Source organism: Vanacampus margaritifer, chromosome 4, assembly GCF_051991255.1.
Source record: "Vanacampus margaritifer isolate UIUO_Vmar chromosome 4, RoL_Vmar_1.0, whole genome shotgun sequence".
Taxonomy (NCBI): Eukaryota; Metazoa; Chordata; class Actinopteri; order Syngnathiformes; family Syngnathidae; genus Vanacampus; species Vanacampus margaritifer.
This window is the reverse complement of record NC_135435.1, coordinates 7,514,523-7,540,470: the sequence shown is the minus strand read 5'-3', so window position 1 is coordinate 7,540,470 and position 25,948 is coordinate 7,514,523. Positions and strand designations below refer to the sequence as shown.

At 38.8% G+C, this 25,948-nt stretch overlaps 1 protein-coding gene across 1 annotated transcript in view; it reads right to left on the bottom strand.

Annotated features, from left to right (window-relative positions):
- lgr4 (leucine-rich repeat containing G protein-coupled receptor 4) overlaps positions 1-25,374 on the bottom strand; it is a 32,079-nt gene extending 6,705 nt beyond the window's left edge. The window contains exons 1-10 of the mRNA XM_077564177.1: positions 24,597-25,374; positions 12,918-12,989; positions 7,912-7,983; positions 7,036-7,107; positions 4,737-4,952; positions 3,805-3,876; positions 2,567-2,635; positions 1,289-1,360; positions 1,098-1,169; positions 17-85 (exon numbers count right to left, since the gene is read on the bottom strand). Of these exons, the coding sequence (XP_077420303.1) occupies positions 17-85; positions 1,098-1,169; positions 1,289-1,360; positions 2,567-2,635; positions 3,805-3,876; positions 4,737-4,952; positions 7,036-7,107; positions 7,912-7,983; positions 12,918-12,989; positions 24,597-24,781 (971 nt within the window). The 5' untranslated portion in view covers positions 24,782-25,374. The remainder of the gene's footprint in view (positions 1-16; positions 86-1,097; positions 1,170-1,288; positions 1,361-2,566; positions 2,636-3,804; positions 3,877-4,736; positions 4,953-7,035; positions 7,108-7,911; positions 7,984-12,917; positions 12,990-24,596) is intronic.
- Between the last annotated feature and the right edge of the window lie 574 nt (positions 25,375-25,948).

The following is a 25,948-nucleotide window of genomic DNA, read 5'->3' as shown; positions in this document are numbered from 1 at the left end:
ATTCAGGTTTCCTCACAGGCTCTCAATGTTGTTTGTCCACGTGAGGATTGGGAAGTCGTGCATCATGCCGGCCCCACGCAGCATCCTGGGAAACACATGGTGAGAAAATATACAATGTAGCAATAATTAGACTGCAGCAGAGTGCGGCAAGGGAAATTTTACTGAAACATGCAAACACAGTATCTCACAAAAGGGAGTAATCCCCTGACTTTTTTTTGCAGATATTTAATGATATCTTTTCATGGGACAACACTGATGGACATGGACACAATGAAAAGTAGTCTGTGCAGCTACATAAAATGTATTGTTCCCTCAAAATAGCTTGAAATGCAGTCATTAATATCTTAACCCCTAGTAACAAAAGCGAGTAAACCCCCCCAAGTGAAAATAGAGCACATTTATCATGATCCCTCCCCAATACCATGTAAGAGTGACTCTCTCTCCACCTGCAAATCCAAGACTTAAAACACACCTGTTCCGGACTGCCTACTCCGATTAACGTTTCCTGCCAGTCTTTCCTTTTACTGTATTGATTTTACGCCTTTATATTTATTTATTTATTTTTAATTATTTTTATCTGCCCTAATTTTTGGGTTTGCTTTTAATCGTCTTAGTTTAGTCTGCCCTGTAAAGTGTCCTTGGGTGTCATGAAAGGTGCTGATAAGTTAAATGTATTATTATTATTTAACTCATTAGTGTGACAAGGTCTCAGGTGTGAATTGTGTATTACAGCTCTCACACTGGTTACTGAAAGTTCAACATGGCACCTCATGGCAAAGATCTGGAGAAAAAAAAAAGAACTGCTGCTTAAAGTAAAGTTGGGCTAGGCTATGAGAAGAGTGCCAACACCCTGAAACTGAGCTGCAGTTTTGTTTTGTGATTTGATGAGACCAGGATAAACTTATTTGGTTCAGATGGTGTTAAGTGCCGTTCCATGAAAATATATTGTTATACATCTGCAAAAATGTGAGGGGTTTACTCACTTTTGTGAGATACTTTATAACGCACACAAAATGACATATATTCAAAACCCTCACAACACATTAACATTGACTAGATTTGACAGGGCTTTCTTTGTCAGGTTATGTGCGACTTACAGGGAGTGGAGGTCAGACAAATTCTGGAACGCCGTAGCACCCACAAACGACAGCGGGTTGTCATAGAAGTGTCTGCAATGAGGGACAGACATTTATTTCAACACGAATCCATCTTTTGGACAATGTCGGCACAAACTAAAGAGTGGCATTTGTCTTTTCAGAGGTGGATGAGAGTGTGTGTTTAAACTTACATGGTTCTCAGCTGGGGGTTGTTATGGAAAGCCCCTTCTGGTATTGAAGCAATATTGTTGCTATGGAACCCCCTACAAGAAGAAGGCCAATTACATTGGATGTATTTTGAGACTTCGCATAAATGAATGTATACATGTCAGGTAAATAAAAGAAACAAGGAAAGTCAAAAATAATGACCACAGTGATTTTACCATGCAATTCCACACCATAACAGCCAAGTTATGGTCAAGACACATTAACAATTCCCACAATATTTTACAACCACACTCATTAAACCGTAGATGTTTGGTCATAGGAGGGTTAAGCAGTCACGAAAATGCATGGATGGATGTTTTGTCATTAAATAACATACATTTCAGGAAAAAAAAAGCCTAATTTGACACACGTTGATAAGTGTGACATTCTGGCTAAGTCTTGTGTAAGCATGTGCCAAAAACTGAAAGGACCCTGAGCCAAATTAACATTTTTGTTGTTATATTGTGCAGTATATACACAAATACTACCCTACTCACAGTCGACTACTAGTATTTTATTGTAGCCTCTCAATTATTTTCTAAACGTTTCTGGGAACTTCTCTGCTTGACTTTAACAGACACATGGTACAAATTGGCACATTTCTTGAACTGGCGAAAAACTATTAAAAAAAACAAAAAAGGTACCAGTCGTTGACTGCAAAAGGTGAGGAGAAGGTAGGTAAGAGTGATATCACTATTCCTGGCTGCCATCTTTGAACATGAACATGGAAACTTTCTTCACAACACTCCCCGGATAAAAATCGCCATCTGGAGTTTCTCTTTTATGGGGCCAGACAGTTGACTGCAGATGCCACATTTCACCTCAATTTAATTTCCCTATTATGGCAATCTTTGTTTCCATTGAGATTGTTTGTCGGTTCTTAGCACTGCCACTATCATCACTTGCAATTAGTCTTGATGGATGGGCTAATTTTAATCACAAAAACAAAAAAAACGTTACAAACAGCTAGCACATTTGTTAGCAAACTGACGCTGTGGGTAAGCCGTGGTATCGATTTAGCAGAGTAGACTTTACGGCCACCTGGCATGGACTGCAACAAAATGGCGTACTACACTGAAGGAATGCATTTCAAAAATTCAGACTTGCATAACCATTGCCAACGAACACCACAGTGTGTTCATATGCCTTGATGTTCGTAAGTAAGCTAGTGTCTGTATAGTGAAAGAAACATTGGACTTGGCAGAGTTTAGAGACATGGCCATAAAAATCTGAGCACTAATAAAATAAGGCGATATACTTACAGTTCTTTCAGTTTGGGCAGGGCTTGTATTGCTTTGGGGAAAACAATCAGGTTGTTGAAGTTAAGATCCCTTCAGTGAGAGAAGACATAGAAAAGCAAACAGTTACTCAACATTTTTAAGTGACAAGAATCTTTATCCAAGTGCAATGACATTTTACAACTTGTTGAAAAGCAAATCACTTGTGCAGATGTACTTAAAGGGGAAGTCAACCTTAAACATTTCTTGTCAATGTGGAATATGAGCTATGAAGCACAATCAAGCCATTTTTATCCATCTGGGGGCGGCCATTGTGCCACCTGCTGTCAACTGAAGATGACATCACTGTTGCTCAGGGCTCTGGCTATGATCAATCACAGCTCACCTGTTTTCTGAAGCTGAGCTGTGATTGGTCGTTACCTGAGACCTGTCACCTGAGCAACTGTGATCTTATTTTCACTTGACAACATGTAACAAAATAGCCGCCTTCTGATAGTGATAAAAGCAGATTCAATTTTGCTGCTTAATTCTATATAACACAAATGCATTAACCAGAATACCGTATTTAGGCTGGTGGGGCTGCATAGAACATATTCTTGTCAAGAAAGAAATGAGGGGTTGACTTCCCATTTAATAGTTTGGAAAAAGATGCTACTCTCTGTGGGAAAACAAATCTGATTAAAAAGTTTACAGCAGTGTTGTAAACACATGCAAAGGCACCCAATTGGCTCATCATTATACAGAGCAGCTAACAGTTGAACAATACAGTAATAAAATAGAGCATGTTAGCAAGCGTTGAGATGATAAATCTAGGGGTAGTAAACATTCCTGTGACATTCTTGGACCACGATCAACAATAAATCACACAATTTAAAACACAACTGACAAACATAACTGCAAATGTATTAGATTTAACAAAGGCTGATATGAGGTCAAGAGAGAATTCTGTGATGCACTGATATGGAGGAAAATGCAGTTAGCACCACAAGAGAGTCATTGTGACTTCTCAGTTCACCAGTAAAGAAGGTTGCCATGCAATAAGGGGCCGTGGCGGTCATTAAAGGATTTTCATGGCTGTGTGGCAGGAAGAAGCAAACAGTGGGAGGGCAGATTTGATAAGAATCATGTACTTTGCTCTATTTATCCTCAGCAATTACAGGAGGAAGTGGAGACAATGATGTCTGGAGGACCAGAGCAAAGGTGGGGGTTAGGGGCGGGGGGGCGTTATTAACACATGCACATGAATACACCTGAGAACTTACAGTGTTTCCAGGTTCACAAGACCAGTGAAGCAGTTGTTGCCAATCTCCTTAATTTTGTTGTTGTGAAGATGCCTGAGCAAGACGAAAAACGTTGGAAGCACGTTCAAAGACCTTGTCATGCAGTACACATAAGGCAAATGTGCTTTGCCAGCCACTTGTATGCAATTTATTGATGTGGTTTTGCATTTTCTGGTCCACTGTCTTTTCTTTCAGATTATATAAAGACATGTTCACTACTGATTTTGAAAACTCAACAGATTAACTAAGATATGAAACGTATCACCGTACAGTATTTTAATAGGCTTTTTTTTATTTAAACCTTTCAAGACAAAGTTATGAAAATGTAATACTAACTAACTGTTAGTTAGCTGAACTCAGAGGCATGCGTCCTTTACCCGCTTCAGGACATTTTATTAAAGCATAGAATGTTCTTAGTGACTTAATTAATGTTAACCAAAGTACACAAGCAGGTTGATCCTGTTGTATCTCTATTACCGTATACTGACTGGAAAGTTCCCTAGCTCTTCTAGGAACGATAAAAAGATTGCTTAAATTAGGTGTCAGGTGTTCGGTGTCACATTATAATAAAAGCACAATCCTCTTTCGGGTCATGGGTAATGATTACAATATAGAATATGCTATTTAACATGAGGTTAAAATATGTTACCTGTAAATTCCTTCATTAACATTTATGAACAGGTTTGACTAACATGCTTTTGATTATTTTTGTTAGTTTTCTTTATTTAAGACATGAATGTCAATAATGAATGGTGTTTTGGTATCAATTGTAAAGGTTTTATAGCTTCACAGTGCGAGGGACGACTGAATTAAATACAGTATAGCTATATACTAACCCAGGAAAGGTAAAACGTTTGTTTACGTTGTACCACAATTTAACATAACAATTTTAACAGTAGCATGACAAAACTTACAGTACAACTAGACTGGTGAGGTTTGCAAAGGCGTTGTCTGGTATGTACAAGATGCGGTTCAGTGCCAATGTCAGCGCTTGAAGGTTTGCCTGGTGCCGCAGAGACCCAACTGGGACCTCTGTTAGGTTGTTATCATCCAACCATAGATGCCGCAGTTGCTGAAGATCCTCAAAACTGTCATCTGGTACTGTGGTAATATGGTTGGCATCTAGGCGGCTAAAGGACAGAGGAGACGGGAGGAAAAGAATTAAGACATGAATTCGATAAAATACTATATTTGGGGTGATGACCATCCAATGGATGGTTAATGCCAGATGCGAAACTTGAAATATTAACTTGCATTTGCGAACAGACAAATTAGCTTTAGGGGTTGAATTGTGCTTAATTAATGTCTGACTTCTCAGAGAAGCCCAGTGAGTTGGCTCAAATTTGGAATTTGAGATTCCCAATAGATTATTATTTTTTTTGAATATGTACAGGTAAGTGTTTTAACACCATCACCGAGCTGTTTTCTTCCCGATATCCTCCCTCTCACTGTGTGTCTCACCCTCCCTCAAAATTCCTCAAGTGTCTGGGCTGGAAGGAATAACAGTCTTGATTGACATTTAGCTCTCTGGGGGGCTTTATGCAAAGTGAGTCCTGGCTCCACAAAAGCATATTACTTCAGCAAGAGACACTTTTAACCCTCGCAGTGAAGAGAGACGAATAGAAGACGGGAAAACACAGGACAATGGGATCATGTAAAGAGCCGTTAATGGCTAAATGTTACATTTTTAGCATGTTTCTCCTGATGGACCCGTTCGTACATTAATCAATGTCAAACCCAAAAAGGGGTAAATAAAACTTAAGTTCAGTACTCAATAGAAAGCCCATGAGCTAATTGGCAAAGAGTTCAAAAATTCCTACAAATTAACACACGTGTCTAGGAATTACACACAATAGCCAAGAAGTTATGTAAAGCGGAGCTGAAGGATACTGACCTACATTTTGGCAGGGATTTTGATGAATAAAACTGCACCATGACTAAAAACTACAGGAGCGAAAACCCGCCAATGATAGAAATGTCTTAGTTTATAACTTTCACACCACAAAAACATTCAAAATAAAACAAAGTGCCAGGCAGCAGTAGTGGCATTACTAGCTTGAAGGTAGGTACTGTCTAACATTTTTCCGTTGCTGTTTTATTTGCTCGCCACCTTCAGCCTGAGTGCCTGATAATGAATGAATGCTTTAACATGACAATAGCCATATTCTTATTAGAACTATTATTCTTATTGTTGAAACATGGAATTATTATAGGTTGCTTGTAAAAAATGAAAGCGAGTCAGTTGAATTTACAGAATACATGCACATCTTGGTGCATGGTCAGGATTACGGATGTTCAATACCACTTTTTTTCCAACCGATATGCAACTCTTGAGTAGTCACCGCAATTTACCATTAGTAAATGAAATTCCCCACCTATAAATGACAGAGGATTTTAAAGAAAGACCTGTATATCCCAATATATTATTTTTACTTAAAAAATGGGTTAGGGTTAGGGTTAGTTAATGACAACTTGTATTCATATAATTTCTAATTTCTTGTCCCTGATCTTAACGCGAGTACCGATACCTTAAAATAAGACTGGTATTGGCACGAATACCGATACCTGGTATCGGTAGTCACCAATCATAGTCAGGATGATACCACATATGCCTCAATTTGAGCCAGGAAAAACCCTGAAAGTCAACTGAAAATCTAAACAAATTGTTTTATATGGATTTAATAAATCCATCATCAGTTTTTTCAAAAGGCCGATACCGATATTCATCAAAATGCCAAATATCGGCGCCGAGCCGATAATCGGTCTATCCCTATTCAAAACTGAGGGCTTGAGGAAGCCAAGGACAGCAGCTAACCAGGAACAAGCATGAAACCAATCCACCAATCGGGATCGGGGGTTCGCAGACTTCGCACAGCGAAATTTGTATATGACACTGACAGTAGCTTGCTTCCGCGGATTGGCTGGAAGGAAAACGTTGAGGCTCCGCACAGAAACATGCCAAAAACAAATCCTTCGGAATATACCTCTAACCACACTTTTGGTAGTGTTGGGGTTGGTTGGTGTTTGTATTAATTTCTTCAAGGCGAGCCTACCACATTAATACAAATGTTAGATCGGTGACAGAACAAAAATACTCCTAAGGTTCAACATTACTAACTAGAATCTATAAGAATAACTACTCTAATTGATAGATGAAGCCCCTCTTTATTGTGTTTGTGTGTGCATGCATGTAAAAAGGTTTTAGTAACTCACAGAGACTGAAGAAAATGAAGCTTCTTCAGGGCAGCGCTAGGTACGGTCTTAAGTTGATTATTCTGGAGCATCCTGATGATAAAAGCATATCCATGTTTTTAATCAAACTCAAACCATTTGGTTTAACAGATCAAATACAACCAAATCTAACTGTATTGGTAAGATTTGTAAACTCTCCTCAATTTGTTGACACTTATAATAACTTCATAACTAATTCTTTATGATATACAAAATTACTCTAAACAAACAAATAGATGTAAAATATCTTAAAGGTTTCATAATATAGCTTACCTCTTGGTTCAAACTCATAGTTTAGAACTATGTGATGTAAAATATTACACTTCTATATTCCAAATAACATACTGTTGCAAAATTATGGGATATATAATTTTGTCCATATACAGGACTACCTTTAAAATGTACAGCATCATTTTTTTTTAATGCATTTATACAAGATGCAATGTACTTTGAACACTACAGGTACACTACTTTGAGGGCCTTGAGCAAAGAGCTCACTTGCATATCAACCAAAGCGCTAGGACTTTGTACGCACGTGTATATAATATTGTGTACCTTCCAGCGCAAGAGCATATAAAACAATACTACAATGTGAAGCCAAATATTAAGTATTAAGAACTAATCTGTACACAATGTGTGTTGGCAAAAACACTTCTGGACCAGGGACATAAAATAGCTTTTTACTGAATTAATATGTTTTGGGATATCACTAACAGAGCCACAAAGTTGCGCCACAACATAGTGAAATATTTACTTTTCCCCCACCCCGTGGGTGGAAAACTTCACACTGTCACAGTGTGTGTTTGTATCCACATGAGAGTGTTGACAGTGGTGGCGGCAAGGAGGGTGCATGCTTACAGGACTTTGAGCTGATGCAGTCCAGACAGAGCTTCGGGGTGGATGAAGGATAAGTCATTCCCTGCAAGTCTCCTAAACAAGACAAAACAAGTGTAAATCTACAGTTATATCAAACAACATTTTAATGTTAAATGTTGACACATGCAGTTGATTTCTGAGGGGAAAAAAGGGTCGGACGCCTTAAACTGAAAAGCTCTCCGTGTCAGCACCTCATATGGGTTCAAGCAATCACACGGAACATGGGGCCAGGGGTGTCAAAGACACATCTGTCATGGCCTGCTGTCACTTTGTCTGTCACCCAAACAAGATTAGAACTACTTCCAGATATACCCTAACCCAAATTGCTTTCTGGTCCTCACACCAAGAGTAGTCCATTTGTTTTAGAAGTGAATGAAACAATTGTATATCTCTTAATGATTGGAAGGCCAGCTTGTGAATATACTGTAGCCATTCATTTCCCTGAAACAGATTTTTAGTTTTGTTTTTAAACTTAGCCTCGGTGTACCCATAAAAGTGGTCGGGCACCTCCCTTTCCTGTTGCCAAGAGAAGTTGTTCAGAAAGTGTGTGTGTGTATGGACAAGGTTGACTGGGACACCCAGTCAAAGTACACCAACAGGCCTGAGAGATTAGCAACAGATTTATCACCCTGTAATATGACCAGACTAAAACCCACTGCTGGGTGTGAGCCCCAAAATCAAGGCCGACTGTGTTAGAGGAACATATACATACATGACTTTCAGGTCCCAGAGGAGAGGAACAGTCAAAATAAGATCTTTTCCCAGGCATTTTCGGATGTCAATACAAATGGTATATTTCATTCTAAATTCCTTCAAATGACTTATCTTTCCTGCTGCTACAGTGTAATCACGTTACGTATTGGGGGAGGGGCCCAATCTGTGCTTTTCTGAACTACACCATCATGTGAGATCATAGTTTTAAAAGTGGAAACAACTTTGGAATTCAATTATCTCTAAATAACACTGTTTGCATTTGATGAGATAGTAATGTTTTCGGACCAGAACTACACATTTTCTCTAAGGAGTTAATGAGGTGAAATAATTGATAACAGATTGAATGAATGAAACATGAAAATTAGAGCATGTGCATAATACCTTTATGTGATGTATAATTTCTATTGTTTGTGTTCATTCTAGAATTAAGGCCAAAACCAGGTATTATGTGGTTTCTGTGAATTTGACCATAAATCACCAAAACCAATCCAAATCACCAAACGGGATTGAGCATTAGGTCACCAACCTGCAGAAATTCAGCCAATTATATATATCGTATACACATTAGGCATGGGCTATTGGGATGATATTAAATGACGGTATGATAACCGTGAAGAAACGTCATTAAAATCATCATTCAACCAATTACAACTACAGCGCTATGTAAATAAAGTGGGGGGAAAACACTCTGGCAAATTACGACATTCACATTACTGTGACAATTTTTATGTGATGGCTTTTATACTAAGATTCCAGTGGTTAATAAAGAAATAAAAACAAATTGACATAAGAGACACAGTCATAGCATAATTATGCATCCACATTTTGTGTTTTTATGTCCAATTTCTTACTTTACTTTTTGGGGGGGTTATTTGTGTTCAGTCTCTCTTTTTCTTTCATTTAATGTACAGTTCAATTACTGCCACATGCATACACTCCGTTTAATAATGTGGCAGTAATGCACCAAAAGCACCTGCCAACCGCGTATCTATGCTAAGGAAGGGGGCGCTAATGAACCAAAAGTATTTGACAAAAATCAAATGGCAGTAGAAGAAATAGTCCGTAGTCTTGTGTAAGTTAAAGTGTAGTATGACTTATTTACTATTTAGAGCAGCAAGATGCACAGTAAACGATCAGAATTCTACTTTTGGCTCCAACGTGACGCATAATTTTAGTTAAGGTAAGCCATTTAAAACTAAGTCTAAACAGTGTGTGTATTTTTCGAGAGGGAGACCCACGATACGATCCGCTTGCATTAAAACGTTTCCTTTCGTTATAAGCACTGGGCTTCTTTTGGGGTACTCTGAATAACAGAAGGGCACATTTGAACAACGCTCACTCGAGGTTTTAAACAAGTAGTGCTCGCCTCGGGCATATTCATTTACCGGAAAAAGCCGTATTAAAAGTATCGATACATGGCTTTAGGAATTGATATTGGTATTGATATGAAAAGCGATAGATTCGATAACGATATTTTGAACCCAGCCCCAATTGTATTCATTCATTCATTTTTCCGAACCACTTTTTAAGCAAAATATAGAATATTTGGTACAGAAGAAATATACAGTATACCATTTTAAGTTTAAATGAATGAATGAATAAATAAATAAATAAATAGATAGACAAATAGATAAATGCTAGCATTCTTCTTCTGTTTTAACTCTTAGTAAGTAAATCAGTGTCCAATCACTGGTGAGCTATTTTTAGAACAGACCTGTGGGCTACTAATGTTGTCCTTGTGGCTAACTAGTACTTGCTGGCATTTTATTATTATTATTATTTTTAAAGGACAATGTACGTTAACAGAGTAAAAAGGCATCTGTCTCTGCAGTGTCTCTTTGTTCTTTCTCCCTCTCTCCTACGCCGTCCGTAACTGAACAGTCAACCCCTTCAAAAAAAAAAAAAAAAAAGAAGTTAGTTGGGGGCAATTAACTTCAGCGGCTAGTCATATTGAGCCCTGCTTATACATTTCCTCAAAAAAGAAAAACAGAGCTCATTACCTTGACAGACAGTATTAGCGGTTATTGAAACCTTAACATTTTAAAACCACAGTAAAACGTCAAACCGGTAATCAGCCCACGCCTTATACATATCAGTATAAGTACAAACTATGCAGGTGACACCGACCAAAAACAAAAAACCCACATCTGACAAAAATGGCCGCTTTATTGTGTACCTTTCCAATTCAGGTTACAAAAACACACGTTTAAGGAGACAGGGCATATCTGTCATCATGGGTTGTTTTTTTTTAGCGTAATTTGTGCATTTGGCAAGGAGGAATAGAACAGAGCAAAGTTGCGTGACAACGAAAAAGGGAATAATCCTTGTTTGTGTCAGTGCCTGTCTTGCACGGGTATGAGCTCCCTTCTTTTCTTTCCCTGATCGCCTTTTCTGTCAACTCTTGAGCCCTGAGGGCCGCCGCTCTGGTTCATTGACACTGCAGCAACCCTAAAGCAAAGAGGCTCTCCACCAATGTTCAATAAGACGAGTCTTCAGTCAGGTTTGTTGCATGAAAAGGTTAACCAAACATGCACAATCTGACATCATGTCATCCAAGTTACGGGAAAAAGGACACGGCAACAAACAGTTTGTTGGTTTACTTTAAGAAAGAAGTACTGCTTAGAAAAGGTATGTCTTCTTGTCATGGAAACAATTGTTTTCTCAATTCATTTCTACAATGTATTGCTGCAGCTATGAAACATTTTGATATTAAGACATTTTTAGATCTCATCAAGACAATCTTTTAAGACTATAAAAAAAAACTGTGAAAGCAGTGTCAGTTTAATGACGGGATCAAAACAAATAAATGTGTAGTCTACACCCCGTCTCATTTTCAAAATGCCACAACAGAGAACTTAATTGAACATGATTTCGGGATGACGTTGAGTTGATGGGGACAGTTTGTAACGGCAATATAAACTGGGCTCCAACTATCCCGTCACAGGTCAAGTCAGCCGCCACGCACTGACAAGAACAACATCAAAATGCAAGCGTACCATGGCGTTGAAATCCATGTATTATTTGCAGAGGTGTTCTGATCAGAGTTTTATGCTGCCGATTCCAATTATCCATGAGTGAGATCTGCCAGGTTGGCCAAAGTTGGCCTTCTCACAGTGTTGGCAATGCGTTGCCGTCTTGCATGGCGCAAGTCGTGATCGGCCATTTTGCACACGGTGGCTGAACCAGAAGATGTTAACTAACCTGTGTGAAGCTAGCCTCCCACAACGCGCAAAATGTGGGCGAGGTAATCGGTTTTGTTCGTTTGTGCTGCTCCCATTTAATATATATTACACAGTTGAATTTAATAACTGATCAAGACCATAAAGAAGTCTTTTTATGACAAATAGCAGCACCAACAGACTCAGCAGTTGCTAAAATACCTCAATAACACTGCAAAAAAATGTGTGAAATTGCTAACTTAGATGGCATTTTGACCAAACAAAGAGGAAATAAATCTGGATTGTACAAACTTGTAAAGCCTTTGTATGATCACAATTGCAAGCACTCACCAGTGTAAGTGAGGGGGACATTCCACATACCAGCGTAGCCGAATTGAAAACAAGCACTCCTGGCTCTTCATAGGCAACAGTAATATCCTCCAACCTGCCCGTCTTGTGCATGATTACATCCTATCCTTTTCATCAAAGTGAGTGTGAATTGTCTTGGACGGAAAGTTGACGGATAAACGTTAATACGCCCATTGCAAGTAATAGGCTTCTATCCTGGCAGTGGGGTGCATGTTCGGTGAATAGTCACGTGATGTCCGGATCTCTATTTATTAACAAAGCAGACTGAAGTGGTGGATGAAAACAGAGGGTGACTGATGACTTGCTGCAAGAACCCAAAAAGCTTAAAAAAAAAAAAAAAAGCATAGCCGCAAAAGCCATTTAGCTTTCTCAGGTAGACTGATGCTATCACCAACTCCCTCCAGCATTGAGCCAGAACGAGAAGCATTTAACAAACACTCATAGAGATTAGATGTTTGACACTTTAAAAAGCCCAAGAATACACACAGGATGTCACATGACTTTATTATGGATTCAAGCCCTCACTTAATCTTTTTGAATTGTATTTTATCTGCTTATCTTTGCTCAGTGAAGTGTATATTTTAAACTTGTTTATTTTTTTTAACCAGGCAAGGTAAACACAGTATTGCCCGCCATACTATACTGTAACTCAAAGAAGCAGTTCCATACCATAAGACCCAACCCTCAAGTCAACATTGTACTGTGTTCAACATACCACTAATGAAAGAAAAGAAGGCATGCACTCACAGCTCTTCCAGATAAGGGAAGTTCTTGAAAACATTCGCTGGAAGCTCAGTGATGTTGTTCATGCTCAGATCTCTGTAAAAAAAGAAATGAAAACAATATCAGTTTACAATTTTGTCTGATACTTTTTGTCAAAAATGCATTGACATGGCCATGTTTTAAAATACACAAAACAACTTTTTCGTTTGCAGGTAACTAGCAGTCAGAGAAGGATAGTTTTCAGTATGTTTTCAAATGCATTGCATTAAGGCAATTTGTACATCTCAGTGACCTTCTGTTTCCAATTCTGTCCCGATTGAAAAGGACTGGCGGTGATTTGAACTGTCACATTTTAATCACCTTTGTTTAGCTGACGCACCAAACAAGCGACAACACTGGCTATAAAAAAATTACACAAGGCATGAAAAAAACATGTAGGCCTACATGAGCCATAGGATTTAGTTGGAATGGTGTCAGTCATGAAACTACTGCAACTGAGTGGAGGCCGCCAACATTTGTTTCAGAACTGATAGATACACTCAATGAACGTGTGCAGACTAGACAGACTACTAAACATAATCTAAATCAGGGGTACTCAAATCTTAAAGGGTCTCTCCAATGAGTCAAAGATCCATTTATTTGGATTGGTCAGGGCAATTGGATACGTGAAGAAGATAACAGGCGTGTGCTGACTGGATTCTTTGACAGAAGAAAATCTCATAAATTAACCAATTACTAAATGGTGTGTTCCTTTATTTTGTAAAAATACTGGTCACGTTTTGTGAAAACATGAAACAACTTGACTAGAATTGATTATTTCTACCATCCCCAAAATGTTATCATGTGTCATGTAGTCTAGATTCTTTTTTTTGTTTTGCATAAGGAAAATCACAAAAGCTTTGTCGAGAAAAAGTTTTGACTTCACTTCAGCCCCAGGGATCTTCACTTTTCAATCCACCTTCAAGATAAGCATGTAGCAGCATGACAAATATGCACTTAGGACTTGATTTGCTTCCATACAAAAGCTAATATCAGGGCATGTGTTTAATGATCGCAGATGCATGCAATTGTTCCAGAAATGAAATCAAGAGAACTGACAAAACAAAGTATCCTATACTGTATTCACATCAAACGGTCCGAACTACTGAGAAGGCAAACATGATCATTTTTACTTGGGATCCACAAAACTGTTTTAGAGAAAAGTCACCAAACATAACATGATTTACAAAGAAATAAAGCAGCAGCCTGCTCCCCTCCTTCATTTTCACTCTGCAATTGGTCATCTTGAATTTCATTGCCAGATCTCTCTAGGACCTGTGTGGGCCCCTGAAATCCAACAAGGATCATATTGCTCTTCCTCTGCATTCCCAACTACACTCATATACACACGGCAGCATTACATGGCGGATCCTTGCCAGAACGCTCAGCGTCCGTACGATCAACGTCCTGTGCACATGTACCCAGTTACTTTATAGAAAACAGCCTGATTGTGGTTGCTCCAGACTGAGGTAGTGCAAACATTACTGTGGATCTGCCACCACTTGTAATAGTCCAGACTCATTCCTGAGCAAATTTTAGTATGTCCAGTGAGTTAATTTGCAGGTTTTTGTAATCACACACAGAAAATAAGTGTATGGGAGGGCCGTATAGCCATCCGGCTTTCTCCCTTCCTCACTTTCTGGCTGCTTTACTCATCAAGGTCCTTGGCCTGTCCCTGCTAAGATAGATTGAAGAGGACACTCAAAATGCAGCTGTGATAAATGATGACAAGCATAAATGGTTATACAATCTGGAATTGCTAAATATCAATCCCATGTGATGTTTATTCATGTAGAGAGGAAGACCTAAAATTAGCAGACCTATTTGAGAAAATTCCTAGTATCAAACTAACACGACAATTTAATACTGTATGGTAGACCTATTTGGAAAAAAATTGAACTGTCACATTCCTAGCATCAAACTAATAATTTAATACTGTATTCTAAATCTGAGAATGTTAGCTAGCTGGCATGGTTTTACTTTGTTAAAAAAAAAAAAAAAAACTGTGACAAACTGTGATCCTAACACTTTGTAATGGGAAAATATGCTCAGAACTTAATTCCTGGCAGTAAACGTGTTGAATGCAATGTAGCAGCCGAATTCCCGTCAAACACTTGCCATTGTTCTGGAAAACAAAAGGAAGCACTGTGTGATCCGGCCAAGCTATTAAAATGATCGACTAAGTGGTTCAGAAAATGTTTGAATGAATGAGTGCCTTTCAAGAAGTGTGTGATAGTGATTTGATTAAGATTTTAAAAGTTTTTGTTGAATTAAAAAAAGTTACAAAAGAGGTACAGTAATCCAAAAGAATGCAAAAACAAGAATGTACAATAATTCAAGGGCATTGTAGACAAAAGAAGAATACCTAAAATTCATAGTTCAGTTCGATTGAATACTTGGTTAGATTTTTTTTTTTTTATATAATTATTTTAAAAAATTGCAAAATTTTCATGCATTTTATTTTTTAAAGTTTTTCATTTAGGTACTCATTCGTTCCCCCATGATAAAAGACGCAAGGGCAGGACATCATTTCCTCTTTGCTCAAAGGTTTGTTCCGGCACGACCAGTCTCTTCATCCTCAGCTCACCGGGCCATGTTAGGTCACACTCCGGGAGCCGTTAGCACTTAGCACCACTACAAATTGTGCGCCCATGTTCACGTTTACACAGTACAAGAAACACACTAAGATTCAGAAATGCAAAAAAACAAGGTAAAAAAGGTGACTAAGAAAATTACATAGCAGAGCTGCCAAAAAAGCAGGTTTATTTATGTAGCATAATGGTGTATTAAAAGTAGTGCTGTCAAAGCGTTAACTCGTTGATTAATCACAAAAAGTTATCACATTAATCATGTATTAACGCAATTTAATCACAGTATTAATTTTGACCGCAGATGATTCTTCAGTTTAACAGCGGATTTACGTTAAAGGGAACGCAGGGTGTTTGAGCAGTAAACATAACTGCATGCATATAAGTAAAGCATTTACTAAATGCTTGCATATGACATTTGCTCTAGTCAAAATATTTTTTTCATTTTAAATTATGAAAGTAATTAACTGATTCGAAAAAGAGAAGGATGAGAGCGTGCAGTGGATCAAAAAATGTGGAAGACATCCTCATAACATTAAATGTAGAAAAAAAATAACAACAGGTGCTCTTCAAATTTAGTGGGCAAAAAATGTTGATAAAAAACTTTTAATTTAAGTAATTAATCATGATTAATCAAAACTCTGAGATGTGATTAATCTGATTTTAAAAAATGGATCGTTTGACAGCTCTAATTAAAAGCATCACATTTACAAAGACATAAAAAAAATATGTCCAGCACTCTCCATGAAGACGTTATCACATCTATGACACATATACAAGTGATCATTTGTCAGAAATTCTAAAGGAAACGCTACTAGAATGGAAACTGGACAGACAAATTACAATCATATCTGTAACCGCAGATAATGCCAAAAACATTGACAATGCCTTAAATGCAGCTTGATGTCATCCGTGCTGCCGGTGGTGGCCACATTGCGCACTTGTAAACCATTAAATAAAGACTTAAAGGTACTCTACAACACGTGTCCAAGCTCGATCCTTCTATTGTTTTTAGTTTTTGAAATATCACATGATGGTTTTGGCGTATTCTGACGGCATCCGTACAGGCTGCAATTCACACAGAGTGCGGTGCGTGAGCTGTATGTGTTCGGAAATCTGCACACGCAAGACCACGGGGGTTCACGCTGAGTTCACGTGATAACCGTGTATATAGGGAGCTATTGTACTTGTAAATAATAGCCACTTGCCTTTCGTTCACTGCTACGCTTTTTGAACATTATTTCTGGGACTTGGGCTCTTCTACCATGGGTAAGTATGTTTTGTGTTTAAATAGTGTTATTTTGTCATGTTTAAAGGGATACTTGACCCATTGAGCCATTTTCAGCAGTAAAAAGTTAGTATTTTGTCTTGAATTAATTTAATAATAATAATAAATTTTTTGTATACAAGTAATACCTTTAAAAAGTATTTTTTTCACTTGCCTTCGACTGCAGATGACATCACCTGTGCTGAGGAAGTAGGTAACGACCAGTCATGGCTCACCTGTTTTCTGGGTTTGACCAGCAAACTGAGCTATGATTGGTCCTTACTTCCTCAGCACAGGTGATGTCATCTTCAGTCGACAGCAAGTGGAAAAATTTGTTTTTAAAGGTATTAATTCTACATGAAACATAATGAAGTTAACAAATTCATTCTGGAAAATATATTAACTTTTTACTGCTGAAAACAGCTCAATCAGTCAAGTATCCCTTTAATTTATGTCAAGCTTGTTTTTTTGTCTTTTGTCTGACTCATGTCAAGCTATGTAGTTAGCTAGCTACCTACCCAATACAATGCACTTTTAATCATCACCTCGTTTGTATAAAAAAAATAAATAAATAAATAAATAGTTAGGTTTTATTTTGAAATATACCGGATCAACCTTGAATGCCGACGCCTGACTTCCTGTGTGGCTCGTGTAATTTCTTCAACTTCAACAAATCCCCATGCGGAATCCGGAGAAAATAGAAACCTTGTGGAAACCTTCCGGAGCTCTGGATCCGGATACGCACAGCACTGCAGCTGTTGTGAATTGACACACAGACTCAAATTCTTTCTTTTACTTATGGCGTCCATACGGAGCCCGTTCCGTATCTGTTTCACAGTCGGTGTGAACTGGGTGTTAAAATTTTTTAATTGGGACAACACTACACACCGCCAGACAAAAGTGTCACAGTAGGAATGTAAAGTGCACTTGCGTTATGATGGTTTTGCCTGTCAAGTGAATTTGGATCATTTCCCACAGCACATCTGACAAACTCTTGCGGCAACTAATTTGACACGGAAGTGGTTGGCAATCATTGCACGAACATAATTAGATGTGTGGTGGCGTCTGCGTGGTTGCTGAGGATATGTGATTAATGTTTAACGTCACACACTGGTCGTGATCTGCTACGCTGAGATGACAGGAGCAAGTCAATTTCTGGGTCAACTTCGACTCCCAACCTGCATTGGCCGCTTACAGAGGACAGCAACAAACAAAAATTCTGTAACTTAAAGATGGTCATCAGCATGCGAGGCTATGTCAGTACATCAACAAAGATTAGTCAAGATAAACAAATAAGCAAAGCTAGCTGATGACTACTGCGAGACAAGTATTGATGAGCAATGGACATAGAGAAGGAACAATTTTGGCAATAATTGCTGTATTCCTTTTGAATATTTGACATGTTTAGCACATTACAGTGACTGTATCACCTACATTTTAATATGTAAAATTCCAAACATTTGTCAGCCAAAAGAAACTTCACAATAGTGGTAACAAAATACAAATTATCACACTAACTGACATCTATTTTAATAGTCCAGTACAGTAATTCCTGGACTAAAAAGCGTGCCTGCTTATAAGACGCGCTAGCTAAATTTGGGGAATACTTGAGCTTGTTACACATATAAACTGCACCCGACTAAGCCGCAGGTGTTTTGTAGCCGCACCGGGTTCCCACTACTTTTCTTTACCGCAATGAGGCTGCAAATTGTCTCGCACCTTTGTATTAGCCTCAGGGTCGAATGCAAGTGAAAAAAGTAGCGGCTTGTAGTTCAGAAAATTACTGTAATCATTTAATGCCATTGTTTAATTTAAAATTGTCCAACTGCTCTGATTTCAGCCTCCGAGCAATAATTATTTTCTGATTTCTGTAGTCCTTCATGTAAGCAGAACAGATTGATTATCTTGTATGTTTAATCCAAATAAGACATTTGCAAACATGCGCCTTTATTTTAGAACACAAACTTAACTGAATCAGTTTCAAAAACGTTGGGGAATACATCATGAGAAAGAGAGAAATAGAGATATAGAGAGAGATATAGAGATATAGAGAGAGAGAGATTTATACTGCTTAATAGTTTAGTTCTTTAAAAAAAAAAAACACAAATAAACAACAATAATTGGTTTGAAGAAGAAAAAAAGCAATTGGGGTGGGGGAAACTCGAATGTTCCTTCATTTGTATTATCCATATGAGCATTCCTACAACATGGAAAGTGTCATAAGGCACATACTTTTTCATTGACCAAGCTCTTAGCAGCTGTTAAAACACTGCCAAGACCTCAATCTTAACTTCTCAGTATCAGCCACTGTTTTAACAGTGATAAAAACGTGAACTTAACATGCTATGAAATTTTGTGGTTAAAGTTAAAAGAGAACATAAACAGCTGGCACAAGAAGGAAATTAACAAGGTAGATGATGCATACAAAGTGTTCGGAAGTCAGAGGCTACTGCAAGACTGTTAATATTTTTCTTTCACAAGTCCTCCTCTTTTTTTCACCTCTGCAGACCAAGGACAAATGTATCATTCATTTAAAAAAGTACAGCGATCACCAGTGGTGATGCAGGCAAGCTGCATGGGCAAAATACAGGACGACTTATACCATAATTCCTCCCCCTCCTCAATCTTAACCTTGGTCAAGAGAAGGGACGGTTTTTGCTATGGGCAATGTGGGCGACCGCCCAGGGTGCAATCAATGTCAGGGCACATGGACGCCCTTAAAAAAAAAATAAAAATTAAAAATTAAAAACTTGCTAGTTTTCTAGACAACCGCACATTTCCATGTCAAGTTAGTGGAGTGGGTTCTGGAGCCGGCGCCCTCATCGTCACATCAACTTGCTGTGGAGACTCAAATTGAAAGAGGCAAGGGGGAGGGGGAGTGAGAAAGAGGTCAATTTGTGACTGTAGAGGTAGGCAAGGTGAGGGGTGGTGGATAAACAAACTGCTTTAAAATACGGTATGTTATATTTCATAATTAACGTGGACCTATATTCTCACGTAATGGATAGGTTTATGTGAAAAATGTATTTTTTTTTAACAAAAAACAAAGAAATCATCTACGTAAATAGAGTTTTTGTTCTATTCATTCAGAAGCGGCGCATGGATGATGAAAAAGATGACAAGACATCATCTGGGACGTTGCCAGTCTGTTTTCGTCAGCCAACTGCCCCTCTGCCCTTCCACTGCCGTCAAATATTAATTGGCACGTTGCTGGCCGTAGTGCACAGTTCACATGGCCTTGAACGAGAATCGTAATCGCTGAAAGCCGACATGCTATTGACACGTCGTGTAAATATCCAGGAATCGACACTGCGAGCAACTTGACAGTGTTTGCTGGTTTAAAAAAACAAATTCATGTGGTCGCATGGCGTGAGTACACGTTTTAATTTGCGATGCCGTTGGCCGTGATACGTTTGGATCAAGTGCGAGGACGATTCAAGCTAGCCGCAATGCCAAGGCCAACTTCAAAATAAAAGCCTCCCAAACAATACATGGATGTCAATGCAATAGCCTTGGTAGGCTTGTATTTTGAAGTTGACTCACACAGCGTGGTGGAACTGGCAACAAGCTTGACTCATCCTCTGCCGACAACCAAAATCAATATAGCGCCATCCCGAAATCATATTCAATCGCTAATAAAGAATGCCAAGAAACCGCTAGTTTATTACGCTGTCGGTGTAAAATACGGCACATGTCTCCGGGTTGGCTGGCAAGCACTCAGCGGACCAGGCTTACAAAAATGGTTCTTGTGCGCTCTAAACAATACATGTGCTTAAAATGTCATTTTACGCGCTTGTAATTGTGGCACAAATCTAACACTTAGCCTCTGCCTGCATGCCACAGATTGCCTTGCAAATCAGAATCTGGGTTTTCTACCTAGTTTGTCTCAAACATCGTATTGAACAGTCTATCAAATGTATTTTTTATTGATAGTGACCACAGAGCGCACATGCACAACTTTTTTTTTTTTTTTTTTTACTTTTTTTTGAATCGTGTCTGTTAAACCGAAGGAATGAGACCCACTTTTGCAATTGTTCTTCCTGGTGAGAATCTCTCAGAGTTCATTTACAGCGCTTCTCATGGGACAAGAACCAAAAACAGATTCTTGTTTACTGAGCCATTGTGCCGGTGCGGTTCTTTATTTAAGACTAATCAAAAGCATTGACATTAAGATGCAGATTATGATCCTACTCCATCTGACAGTTTCGATTCATGCCCACATCAGGTTGCATTATGAGTTAATCATTTACAGAGTTGAATTCTAAAGGCATCAGACCATGAAATCAGCTAAATAAAATGTCAGTCTCTTGGATTGAGAGGCAATTGAAGTTGTGAGAGCAGAATAGAGACTTTTAATAACGCATAATCTCCGCTTTTCTGTACATGACCACTTACACCAACAGGACATTAAAAATCTGCCGCTTGGTGTTATGTGGGCTTATGGTGGACAAGTGGATAACTGTGAAGTATGACATAACCACAGCCACAAAATTGATGCAGGCACAGGATCACAACAATCTGTGCGTATGTTTATGTACTATTCATGCACAAAGCTGAGTAAATCATTTTGTGAACCATTTCAGTCTGTTAAATGCTGACGTGTGAAACTTTAACAAATACAAAAAGCAAGACAAGAGTGAATAGGGCCCATGACAAGATAATATGTCTAAGATGACAAACAAAACGTGCAATTTAACCATCACATATGAGCAAATGATTGTTGGAGGCATTAGCCCAGACAGAAGGAGCTCTTGCAGCTGCAAAATGTCTCACTAATCCATCACGATCCCCAAACCCCAGCACTCCACATACAATAGGCATAGGGAGTGGTAGAGGACAACTAAAGTTCAAGACACTGGGAGAACAAATGAGGAAAGACAGCGAGTGGGGACAAACAACCTTTCACGGTGCTAAAAGACTTTCTTCTGCATTTTTAAGTAGCTTAGTGTTAAATCTACCAAACTGTGGTGAAATAGCCATGACTATGCACATAAGAAGTTCACATAACCACGCAAACAACATCAGCAAGACAAAACAAACAGTTGAGTGCTTGAAAACACAGTGATATCATGTGAAAACTCTGCTTCTTGTTAAGATTGCAACGCAAGACTGAATAATACACAGTCGGGAGCCTTTTCACAAAGCAAAAACTGTGGAAAAGAACTTTAACTCTAATGAGTGCGCCTACTGTGATATCATGTCTTAATGGACTAGTGTATAAATCCACTTCCTCTGTTTACTTTTCTGAAAACATTCCTAACAATGGTGACTTCAATTAGCCTAGTTGTTGGTTCTGCTGAAGAGGGACAAAAGCTGCATTTCTTGTAAGTAATGTTAAGCAGCATCCATATCTATATCTATGTCTAATAGGGCTGTAACTAATGATAATTTTAAGAATTAATGTAATTATTTTGGTGATTAATTAATTAATCAAATTAAAATTTTAAAACATGTTTTATTTTCCATCAATATGACATTATTTAAAGTTGTCAATGCAGAAAATACACAAACATAACTTTATTATAATTCATTTATTGCTTTTAGGCCGTAACTTTTAACAGGCAAAAATGTTGATCAAGTAAAAATAACACAAAAATAATCAGTCTGCTTTAATGGAGGACTGAAATCACCCCAGCGTTTTATTTGGGTGGAGGGCCGACAGGCTTTCCTGCATGTTTGTTTCTTGCACTGGTTGCACTCTAGACTAGTGTGAAATATGGCAATCACTCAGCCAATAGGTGCATTAAATGCCATTATTTATGGCATTGTTTTGAATTCGAACACTCCAAACAATTTTTGATTTTGAATCTTTTCGGGGTGTACAAAGCACGGCCATTCGTTTTTAGTGGCTCACAGTACAAACAAAAATAACATTAGGCCCGTGCCATTTACCTGCATTGTACATACCAGTAATGTGGCAATTACCTTCTACACTGACTGGCAAGTCAGGACAACAGAAGAGTTTGCTCAGTGTGGCAACATAAACAAAAAAAAACAAAAAAAAGAGTTTGCTCTGTCATCATTTGATAGGGCCACCAGCCACGCCGAAACCTTGAAAAATCATTGATGTTTTGCTTTATTACCTCAGTGATTCTCCAACTACGCTGCTCTCCTACTGATCAGCTAATTATTAGCTGTTGTGTAGACAGACAATATATTGTAAAGGAAACATAGATGAAAATAAATGCATTAAAGTAATGGCCCTGCATTTGGGGATTTTTCCCAGAATCACTAGTAATTGGTTTATGAGTTACATTCCTAAACACAGCAATGCCAAGTGTTTTCAATGCACCTGCCAAGGTAGTTAAACAAGTTAATGAATAACAGCGAGAAGTTGTGAAACAAACTGGAAAACTTCCTTCCTGGAGCAATCATCAAAAGTGTATTTGGTGTTGTGTAAAACAGACTTGCCAGCTGTGCTGCTTTTTACCAACATGAGTTGTGTATCAAGTTATAAGTGCTAAAATGCGAAAAATGGCTGGTGGTGAACATGACGACACAAGTTTGAATTTTGGTCAAATGCACATGTAATACATTGAAACTGCACTTCCTGAATTCTGATAATCAAACATCTAAATTAAATCAAACATTCCTAGCATATTCAATAAAGTAGTAACAGGTGTTACTGTAAATACCATGGTAAATCAAAGGACTTATTACATTTTATTTCCTGAAAATACACCAATCACTAAGATTTTCCATAATAATATAGTAGTTAGCATGGTTACTATAGGGTTGGACTGGGCTGGATCTAACTTTGAGACCTGTTTCCCCAATGTTGACCATATGACACAGCTAAATAAGGTAGGCGGTGATTACGTTGCCGGCAACTCTCCTGCTTGCGTTATTTTGCCACGAACAGCTCTGATTGATCAATCTCCAGAGTAATTACAGTAGGCACTAGGTTGGCCGTGAATAGATCGTTTTAGCGTGATAACGTCACGCTAAAATAATCTGTCGTGTTACAGTTCAACTGGCTTCCCGATTAACTGGCTTCCGATTCCAGCTGTGGCCATTAGGGCTATTTCAGTCCAGTAGTTTGGGGTTTCCTGTCTGCAGAATTGAAATTGTTCAACTGCATATCTGTTCAATTCGTCTCACAAGGGCTTGTTTACAATTCCTGACTGGCTGCAAGAAATTGTACACCTATAATTAATTAGGTACAGATTTGAACCAGTGACTGGGGAATAAAGCAGCACCCTCAAGGCCACTACACCATGAGCTAGTACACCATAAGCTAGTACACCATGAGCTAGTACACATTCACTGCCGCAGAATTTGTACTTGTAGTTCACTGCAAAATAACGCAAGATAGCGAGTTGCCGATTACTGCAAAATAGCCACTGTAAGTAAGGTGACCAAAATAATAGCAGCACCTGTCAGTGTTGCCATATGGTATAGAATAATTAACACTATTAGCATTATCATATTTGAATATTTATTATTACTATTAATCAAGTCTTACAATGAACCACAATATGAACAATGAACCAAAACTAAATTCTGACACATTTTGCATAATGATATTCATTAAAAAAAATAAAATAAAATCCTCCCCAACCACAATAATTGCAAATACGAGTATGAAAACTACTCCCTCAATGCTCTTGCGGTGGGAAGTTGCCAGTTCAACAACTTCACTCAGTAAACCCCGAAGACGTGAAACAGACTAAATAATCGATACACAACCACAATCACTGAAGCGTTCTGTTAATTGTATCCCGAATATTGCGCGTTGCCTGTGCTTGCGGTGTCTATCATACGTGATTGGATCACGAAATTCTGTGTGGACTTGGGACGAAAACTTACAGGTAGTAGGTGAAAGCACTGAGGCCAGACGGGACGGTGGTCAGTCCTCTCCCGGAGCAGTCAGCACCTCCATCTTCATCGCAACTGCATGAGGGGGAACAAACAGCCGAAGTCGACTGTCCTTGGCCGGTGGCTCCAGGACGAAGAAAGCACCACAAACACATCCAGAACAAACCCAAAGGCATTTCCCCCACGTAGATTCAGGTGGCTCCAATACAAAATAAAAAAAGAGGGGAGCTTTGTTTGTAGTCTTATCGACGTCGACCTCTCATGTGGTGGTTCGGCATGAAAGCGAGGAAGCCTGATCGAAGTTAAGCGCTCGCGCGCTTTGTACTTAAATAATGCACGTTAAATGAGAAGACTCTGTTTAAAAAACAACATGGTCCTCGTAGACGTGCGATTTGTCTTGCCGAGAGACAACTACACACTGCCTGTGCGTCGCATTATTCCGTGAAGATAAAGTTGTAATGCTGGCGACAGCCGCGGTAGCCTACCTTGCTGCTCCATTAAATAACCACAAACCGAGCAGCGCTGGTTCGTGCCAAATGCTAAAAGCCTCGCTCAAGTGATTCTGGAAGCTTCAGTAGAGCGGAGCAAACAATCATTTGCTGTCCTGCTTTGCCTTTGCACCGCGAGCCGCGGATTCCCTTCCTCACGCTCCTGAATCCTGATATCAACAGTCTGCGTGAAGCTCTGCAAGCACCCTGCCGGACAACCTGGAGCACTGGAGCACTGGGCCTTGCCTACCAGCCTGCCTGCTTGCTTGTGTCACACTCAAAGCTGCACCATGTGCCTGCACGTTCCTTTTAAGCGGCTTCAATCCTAACACTCTGGTGCAAGTTCACTGTTAGAAATATTACACATATGCCACATCAGGGGGGGCAGTCTAAAACGCTTCATGTAAATAAAATAAAAATAAAATCTTCCTCTCAATAGGCCACCGGTGTCAAACTTAAGGCCCGGGGGCCAAACCTGGCCCCACGTCATTTTGTTTGGCCCGTGTAAGCAAATCAAACATGTCAAATTCCATAATGCTTGATAAAATCTGTCCAAGCTTGTAAAATCTTCAAGCCACAAAGGCAAGCAACTATCACTGGCATATGCAAATTTCACTGCGTGATCGCCCGCTCCTAATTGGTGGACTGTTTCGGCGGTCCTTGAGCATCAGTTTTCAATGTTGTTTTTACAAACAGCAACAGAAAAACTTCGGACCAAACCATTAAAGGCAGCAGCATGGTACAACTACGCTACCACTAGATGAACTTGTCTTGTAATTTGTCCCATGCTAACCCTATCGTTGGGCTACGTTTACATAATGACCCAGTGCAAAAAAAGAAGGGGAAAAAAATGAA